This window comes from Taurulus bubalis, assembly GCF_910589615.1.
Source record: "Taurulus bubalis genome assembly, chromosome: 6".
In the NCBI taxonomy this organism is placed as follows: domain Eukaryota; kingdom Metazoa; phylum Chordata; class Actinopteri; order Perciformes; family Cottidae; genus Taurulus; species Taurulus bubalis.
The window spans coordinates 21,756,474-21,765,860 of NC_136594.1; the positions used below are offsets into that span (position 1 = coordinate 21,756,474).

Genomic DNA, 9,387 nt, shown 5'->3' on the forward strand with positions numbered 1-9,387 from the left:
AGGCACGACATCTGTCTGAGTAAACACACACACACAGATCGAATATCTATAAAAACAATGGCCATAAACTAAATAGTCACAACGGAGGATCAACAAAGACTACAGGAGTGGTGATTTCATGAAGATAATCAAAAGGTAAAACTTCCATGTGTGAATGAAGATACACAGAAAACACTAGTGACCTTTCTGTCATCTTATCGAGACTTCAATCTCCTCCACTAATGAGATCTTCCATTTGGCATTATTTCTATAAACACTATGGAAATATAATAATCATTTTCATATCAACAATAATAAATATTTATGGCAAAGGGGGACTGTACAATGAACATAAAAATAGGGCCTTCGTTTGTTACAACCAATAATTCTGTATCTAGTCAAATATTTACAAAGTCAAGGCGACGCCGGAAAATGTGCACATCTCTCCAGCAATGATTCTGTGTAACTTTTATAAACACAGATGCACAACGATTAAGCAATGCTTCACTCACAAAGTTTTGGAAATATGTTCACCGGAGGTGACTGACACTGAAACTAAATCTGAAGTAAAGTTAGCAATTTCCCCCTGTCATTCAATTATTAACTTAATGTGGAGGGAAAAGTGCAAAGTGCATTGCTGTTTTTATCTTAATTTTTTAAAATTCCAATTAAAAAAAACCTCATACGAATCCACAAAATCCTGATCTGACTGAAATCCCAGGTCTGAATGTTTGTCTGCTACTTCCCTTCAGCTCAGATGGACTATCAATACTTCTTTTTAAAAAAAAAAAAAAAAAAAAAAAAAAAATCACATCTGGGTTCACTATGCTGAGCCACAAAATGCATCACAGTTGTCTATGAACTTATTTAGCATAGTTGATGGGCAACATGGTTGTATGGCAACAAACGTCGTTATTGTAATTTTCTTCCCGTAATGCAGCGGTGTGAGCACTTGTGATTGTCTGAGCCTGCGTCAAATCAAATCTAAGTCTGCTTGTTAATTGGCAAGTAAGAAACATTGCGCAATCTAATGCAAGTTTCCAAAATATGGCAGAAGCCAGAGCTCTTCTCTCTGCAGTGCTTTGAGTTTTGGTTACCTCAGCAGATGGTACGCACACCAGCCAGCTTTCTGAGAGTCCCAGTTGTCTTGACAGCATTTTAAAAATACCTCGTCACAGCACAGTCACCGAGCCTTTTTCTTCTTAACATAAATAGCGAGAGGAGGAATGAGTAATTTCACTTCCCTTTTTCTTCGTTCGTTTCGGTAAGAAAATAATGTATGTTATTATCTCTCATATTTCATCCGGTTTCATGTGGCTAGTCAGTGATGATCTTCAGGATTTGAGGCCCATTCGAGCCATCAGCTGTTCGTAGACAGTCCAAGCCATAGCCGCCATCAGGGTGCGACGCAAAGACCTGGGGACAGCCCCGCGAAAAAACCCGGCCATGCCGTGCTCCTAGAGGGAGAGGACAGACCAGGAAAGATCAGTATGAGGCCGATGTAGTCACAAGAATGAGCAGTGTTTCTCCCTGAAAATGAAGTGCACATGCGGCGAGTAAAACCCACCGTGTAGATGTAGCGGATAGCGTCCGTGGTGCTCCAGTGGGACGGGCTGATTTGAATGTGGGTCTTCACCACGTCCGCTGGCTGTGTGGCCAGCGACGCCATGACGCCTGCCACCACCCCACAGCTGAAGTTCACCAGCGGGGCGTAGGGCGCCGATGTCACCTCTGAGAGACGAGAGACCGGGTACCAGGAGAAAAGTAGAAGAGCATGTTTCACGAAAGAGTTGTTGTACTCAAATGAACACAAACGGCGGTCAGGTTTCTGTCCAAATCAAACGCAAATATTTACAGAATGTCCAGAAATAAAGTGGCAAAATAAAGTGTAATAATGCGCGATCAATTAGGCACGTTGAGATAATCAGCTGGTGACGCCGTTTGTCCAGTTGGCTGCCATTAAACGATTATTACATGACGGCAGTCAAACCTCAAACAGTCGGAAAATTGTGTTGAAAATTATGGGAATATTGTATTAATTTCATGTATTTGAGAAAAGATGTGTTTATCCGTTTATTCTTCCATCTTCAGTGGCGAGTGACATTTAAGTTAATGTACATCATGATTGATTCACCTGTTTCTATTGCACTTGGTTGAATTTAGCTTTTAATCAATACACCAACTTTTCCAACTCAGCCAAGACATTTTGCAATTTTTCAGCTTTTTTGTAATTCTGGTATTTCCACTCAGATTTTTTTATTAATCAATTGAAAATGCGTTAAAAAGAACAGGTGCATGAAACCCCACGGTTGTCGTGTATAGAACCGTTTGAAGACATATATTCAAAAGCCCTAAACCAATCACGGACAACACTTAAGACGACCCGCTGCTCATCAGATCTCGATATAGAAAACAGCACTTCGAATTTGAATGACCTGCATTTTGATGAGCTGATGCCGTGCGGCTCTCACCTTGAGGCAGCGTCTTCTTGGCCTGGCTGTAGAACATGACGTAGATGCCAGAGAACGGGGCGTCTCGGAGCAGCGTGGCAGTCAGCCCTGAGAACAGAGCCCTGATTCCCTCCGTCTCATACACACTCCTCAGAGCTCCTGCCACACTCACATAGTTGTAACAGCCACTCTGAAACAACATGAAAAGCTTATTTTGCTAGGTCCTCCTTACACACAGAATTACAATAAACTTAAGGTAAAATAAAAATGTAATTAGAATTAAGAATACAAAAAAGAATTGCTATAAATGCTAATAGTATAAGAAAATATATAAAATAAAAGGCACACAATTATGATAACAGTATTGCACAATCAGTTTCACTGAGGGTATAAAGTTTGCTAGAAATATATCAAATGAATATGAATATGGGACACACTTGCAGACACTGTTGTAACTTGTTTGATTGCATGATTTACTTTTATTGTGAAGACCATGGAAACAGGAAGTGCTTTTACTTTGAAGACAGGAAGTAAAATGATACGTGCTTTTTGACGCTAACAATGATTGATGTTACGTGGATTATATACATGTCGGGTGCAAGAGCGCGTTATGAATTGCTTTAACAGTTGTAATACTGCAGTTCGAAAGTAAAGTGAGTCCGTTCATACCAGACATGTCTTGGTCCTCATTAGAAGCTCCACTTCATTACAGACACTAACTGTCTTGCTAGGTGTAATGATCATTTATCGGGCACAACGTCTCTTACTCAGAGATACAGATACATTCCCTGGAGATATGGCATATTCCTGTGTCAGACAAGAAGACTCCATACTCAAGAGTCACTAGTATAACTAGAAAATAAGACTCCTCTATTGGTGAGCCAATGGCCCCACAAAAAGTAGCTTCCATTCTTGTGGCTTGAGTGGTCATAAAATACCTTAGTTGGATCAATATTTTTAGAGTTACTGTCACCTATGCATTTGGAAAGGCCTATTTTTCTGGGAGGAAATCTCATCAGAAAACAAAGTGGCTCGTAACCAATGTTCCCTCTAATTTTTTACAGCACTGAGCAATTTTTTTTTTTCTGAGCGCACATTTCAGCACTGTGAGCAATTCGCAACCACGCGACCTGCCGAAAATGACCACAAGCCTGCGTTAGCCATAGGGGATTCAAAGAGATGACAGCAAATGCATCAATATGTATACAAGGTTGACATTTATTCAATATCCTTTATAATGGCTGGACTTTGGGAACATTTTAATGATGGTGTTTTACCAGTCAGTTTAGTTGAACTCAAAGGATCTTTGTTGAACTTCAATAAGGGGAGGTTATGACTAGTTCACTGGTTATGACTGATAATGATATATATACAAAAATAAAAGTATCAAAGTTGTTTTTACCTGTTATAACTATCAAGAGGAGAGAAAACAATAGTCATGTGTCAGCTACATTGAGGTCAATTAAACACACATCTATGCCAGCCTTGATCCCTCCTCATATGTATGGCTCATGGGATAGCGTGGTCGTCCTGTAACCACAAGGTAGCAGGTTCGATACCCGTCCTCCTCACAGTGTGCATGTTGAAATGTCCTTTAGCAAGACAGTGAACCCGCACTTGCTCCCCGGGCTCTTCACCACTGCACCTAGAATGCTAAGTATGGTTTTCATGTGATAACTTAATTAATAGGCCATATCCACACTACTGCGTTTCCATTTAAAAAGGCATATATTTTGATACATTTCAGAAAATGCTGTGTGCTTGTTCTAGACTCTTTCAACATAAAATATTTTGTTATTTACTAATTTCTCGCCACATATCAAGCAGACAGGTCAGCCAGCATCGTTGGCAGTGAAAGCAAATTAATACGTCCGCGCAGAATTAAACTCTGTATTTTTAGCCGTGACTTTTCTTTCTTTTGTATCATCCTTTGACAGTTTACTTAGGATGGGGTCTGAAAAATGTGCGCTGTCTGAAAAATCTATTGCGCGGCCACTTCGACTGGCCTGCGCGGCCGCGCACGCGCACAGCTTAGAGGGAACACTGCTCGTAACAAGATATTGGAAACTGGTTCAAAAACAGATGACAAAGACAAATTATTGACTTGAATTGTAAACTGCCTAGTTAACAATTCAGCAACATCAATTCAAATGTGACTTTGAGAAGATGTTCAGAGAAGCGTTAAAGTCCAATCATGCAGCACATCTCAGGTCAGAAGGGCTCAGAGGTCCGTCAGTGTAAAAAAATTGTATAAAGCGGCCGCTCACCTCAAAGCGTGTCTTGATGACAGTGAATGGCAGCATGCAGACACCAGCCACAGTTCTGGCACCCGCTCCGAGCAGAACAGCCTCGCCAGCGTTGGGTGCCCGCTCCAGAAAGTAGTGCTGCTTCAGGGAGTAGAAGGTGCTGAAGTAGATGCCCACGCCGGGGATGCAGCGCACAAATGACTGCCAGAGAGAAATAGCTTGTGTTCAACATTTACAACAGGATTTATAACTGCCGGAAGTCTTGTAAATGTTGAAAATGAAATGTACGGCCAGTTACTCACTGGTGTAACTCCCTTCCACAGACTGAAGAAATTCTCTGTCCTGATAACTTTGATTAAAATGGTAAACATCCCCGGCTTTGGTGCACTGCAGGAAGAAATTTAGGAATAGTTACAGACACATTCAAAAAGTGCAAACATGAAAACAAAAAAAGACATATGGGCACTCAAAAGGCAAAGATAAACAGTTTGGACCGTTAAAGATAAATTAACTAATGCCTCAACCTATTGAACGTAAAAACCCATTTTTAGCCGTTAACATTTCCTGTTCCCAGTGGGGCTAATTGCAATCTAGCGGCCTGACAGTATGATTACACAGTGCTGGTGTGACTAATTCCCCTATATGGGTCAGACCAGCAGATCCTGCCAGGCTGTGTTTGTGTCATTTTGTATCTGGAGAGCATGTTGTGAAAAAAGGTAGCGCAAAAGAAAGACAACACTAGGGACATGCTCAAGTACATGCGTCTGATGGCATGCAGCAGAATGTGTGGTGGACATTGAGTTTGCATGGTCATACACATGACACACACACACACACACACACACACACACACACACACACCCACCCACCCACCCACCCACCCACCCACCCCGTCTTGGCATTGTTCTGCAGGGTCTGCAGCCGTGTCTTGATCAGATCCAAAGGCTGGAAGAGCAGCGTAGAGCAGGTGCCGCTGAGAGAGCCACACATAAAGGCTTTGAGAGCTGGGTGAGCCTGAGGATGATGACAGAGAGAGACAGAAGGATGAAAAGAAAGAGAAGATGGAGGTATGCCAAAGAGACGAGGTCAGAGAAATCAGAGTTATGGAGAGAGAGAGAGAGAGAGAGAGAGAGAGAGAGAGAAAGAGAGAGAGAGAGAGAGAGAGAGAGAGAGGTGTTGGAGGATGACAGACAAGACAAAGAGAAACATAAAGGATTAGTCACAGTGTAAAAAGCATAATGTGAAAATGCGACATTCAACATCTTTCTCGCCCTTGGTCACCTCTCCTGGAATGCCACAGACTCTCTCGAAAGGGCATGGAAATATTATCCAAACAAATATTTGCATTATACAATACGGAGACAACATAAATGTACCCCCAAAATACAGATGATCTCATAAACATATAATGGACTTTAATTTTAATACAAATATGCTTGTATGACATTTCCATTACAAAAAACAAGCCTGTAGCACAGAGCAGAGGCCAGGTTCCACACAGTGGAGATGATGGAGATGTGCAGAGACAATCGCGCGCACACACGCACACGCACACACACACACACACGCACACACACACACAGGTTACATGCCTCATGGACAAACATGAGACACAAACATGGATGGACAGACAGACACTAAATTTAGCTGCATTTTAAGGTCAACACTTTTATGTAAATAGGGCAAAGATAATATTTATAATAAGGCCATAACAATAACTACAATTAAGACAAAATAAAATGTCTCCACCATACATAAGCTGTCTGCTATACACACACAACACACATTACTAGATTTAGCGTCTCCACACATGTGCCACTTTAATGCACACATTATTCACAAACACACTCCTACCTTCCCACCCAGTACTCTGCTTGGAGAATCCTCTTTTTTCTGCATTTTGCCCTCTTTCACCTCCCTCTCTCTGTGGTGCTGCTATTCCAAATAGCATATTATAAAATACGCGTCCATCTCTCTCACAAACCTTCCTTCCTTCCCTCCCTCTCTCCACTGCTGACCCACAATGGCTTTTTTCCTGCTTCTCTTCCTACCCCCACCCTAAGCACAGCCAAAGCAAACGCTTAATCCAGCCGGAGTTTTCCTATGGAATTCTATCTTTATCTTTCTGAGACACAACAACACATCTGTATTGCTCCCCTCCGCAAAGCTCACTGCTAAATTGCATCTTTGTCAAACAGCATGAGTCATGAAATGGCTCTGTGTGTGTGTGTGTGTGTGTGTGTGTGTCTGTGTGTGTGTGTGTGTGTTTAGAGAAAGAAAATAAAAAACAGATAACAGAGTCCATTTCATGTATTGTTTTGTTTGTGTTGTTTTATTTAATGCATCTTTATATATTAATGTCTGCATATTTTTAAGAAATAAGAGCGCATTGCTCTTTGAAAGGCTATTCTTGCATTATTATGCTATTATCCTCATACAAGTGTCATAGTGTGTTTCCTGTCATTCTCAAGCTACACTCAGTTATCTCTTGAGCACCAAAATTAGTAATTGTGAGAGGCATATTTTTTGAAAATATTGAAAAATAACAGGCATGGCTTTCCATGGGCAGGAGATAAGTCTTAAAAGATCAAGAATCATGCATTTATGGCATCCAATGTGGATCTGGAAAGGCAAGTCTCAAATACCAATATGAGCAACCTGCTGATGCGCTCTCCCTCTCTCTCTCTCTCTCTCTCTCTCTCTCTCTCTCTCTCTCTCTCTCTCTCTCTCTCTCTCTCTCCCCCTCTCTCTCTCTCTCTCTCTCTCTCTCTCCCCCTCTCTCTCCCCCTCTCTCTCCCCCTCTCTCTCTCCTCCTCTCCCCCTCTCCCTCTCTCCCTCTCTCCCTCCAATTGCTGTGCCATCAGGTTGGACTGGGTGTTTCTTTTCTATCATTAACCAACCACTGGTAGCTTGGTTGGACTGTCCAAAGGTTAACATGTGTATCTGCTAAATATTATTATAAAAGGTCACACACATCTTTTAAATTGGTTATATTTCAGCTGCTTTATTTGTACAGGAAAATATATACACACATATTTATATATGAAATATGTATTCACCCTCTAACTGACAGGTTGAGACCACTGACTGTATGATGACCTTAAACATGGCAGGAGACCCTGCAGGTGCAACTCACCGCTGCTAACTCCATCTTGGACCTGGATGCGGAGTCCAGCTTCTCCCCCGGTGCTGCCGTTTTGAAGCTGGTTAAGTTCAGCCAACGTTACTAAAAGAGGGGTGAAATCAGATGACAGCCGCCAGTCACATTTCAGAAACAATATGGTGGACTGCAAAGTCTCCACGAAGCCTGTACCGGCAAGCTAGCGTTGCTAACTAGCTGTCAGAGTGCCGGTATGTGCCGTTGGTATGACGTCAGCCTCTCATGACAGGCTAACGGTCACCAGCCGGACACGTCCGAGTCTGATGTAGCTGGTTACAACAGCGTGGGTTACTCTAAAGGCAAACCTGTCAGCTACGACATCCAGTTGTTTCCGTTTAAAGGCTTCCATTAGACAAAGACACTAACGTTACTTGACTAGCTAGCCACAGTAGCTCGCTAACCTAGCATGCTAGTTCCGCTCACCTGTCTCCGGTGCGTGTCAAGGGTTGATGGAGGTGATGGTCACGTCTGCTAACTTCAGGAGCGCCATGTTTAGTATGCACTATGGCAATCTGCGGAAGTTTCTCAGGAGTCTCGCGGCTGTAAATACTGTTTCCAGGCTGAACGCAGAACTTTGTCAACGTGCATCCAACAGCTAGCGTTAGCTAATGTCGGTGTTAGCTCACCCTAGTAGTGACCCTCGTGACGTCCCGTTGTTTCACGTGTCTCGTTGCTGCAATGTGTCGCTTTAACGGTGGTAATGCTCAGCCGCGGGTCCTAAAAGCTGTTGAACCTCATAAACGGCAGACAGTGACTGACGTTAGCGCTCCTTGCTGCTGCGTCTGACTGGCAGAGTTCACCTCCAGCGCAGCGTCGTGTCACCGAGTCACATCAGTTCACGTTGGTTGGTTTGGTCAGAGGGGGGAATGTGGTTAATGTGCGAGATCGGCATTGTAAGGCACTAATGTAAAATGTAAAGTACACGTTCTGCTTTTTGTTTAAATGTATGTTTTTTTTAAACAAGCAGATATGTAAACAGTGTAATTCATTGCATCTCTAAACTTTGCCTCAGGGTGTCGCTGTTGTACCGCGTATGAAAAGTACAGTGTATATCGTACTGTACATTAGCCAACATTTGTGTAGCTATTTACCTGCATTTAATGAAACTAGTAAACAGAATTATACTTTCTAAACTTCTAGACGCATCCTCACAATCTAACCAGCATATATCCTCCCGTAATACTACAAAGTCTTTCCCTCATGGCAGTAGCATCATTTTTAAAAGGGAGGTTATGAATATATTTGCTGTAGGACAGCTTTTTTAATTTATTTTTTCAAGCCATTATGTCTTTATTAAGTGCGCTTTGCTGCAGGGGTCATAGACCCCTGCAGCAAAGCGCACTTCTTGTTCTCCTGCGGGCTTAATAATAATAATAATAATAATAATAATAACTAGAGATCAAGGACAATAGGGGCTGGTATTCATATGTAATCACGTGATATGTTGCAGCAAAGTGCTGTCCTATTCATATTTACACCATCAAGCCCTCATAGCTAATGTTGGTGTGTGTGTGTATATATATATATATATATATAGCGACTCTTACAGCAG

General features: G+C 42.1%; 1 protein-coding gene across 1 annotated transcript; it reads right to left on the reverse strand.

Moving 5' to 3' along the window:
- Positions 1 to 961: 961 nt before the first annotated feature.
- LOC306737397 (mitochondrial glycine transporter B-like) lies at positions 962 to 7,826 on the reverse strand (the record flags this gene model as incomplete). The annotated part of the gene is made up of 8 exons (XM_079219128.1): positions 962 to 1,436; positions 1,547 to 1,710; positions 2,451 to 2,619; positions 4,697 to 4,876; positions 4,978 to 5,062; positions 5,565 to 5,689; positions 6,530 to 6,610; positions 7,812 to 7,826. 8 exons carry the CDS (start codon positions 7,824 to 7,826, stop codon positions 1,314 to 1,316), a joined length of 942 nt encoding a protein of 313 aa, XP_079075254.1. The 3' UTR covers positions 962 to 1,313.
- Between the last annotated feature and the right edge of the window lie 1,561 nt (positions 7,827 to 9,387).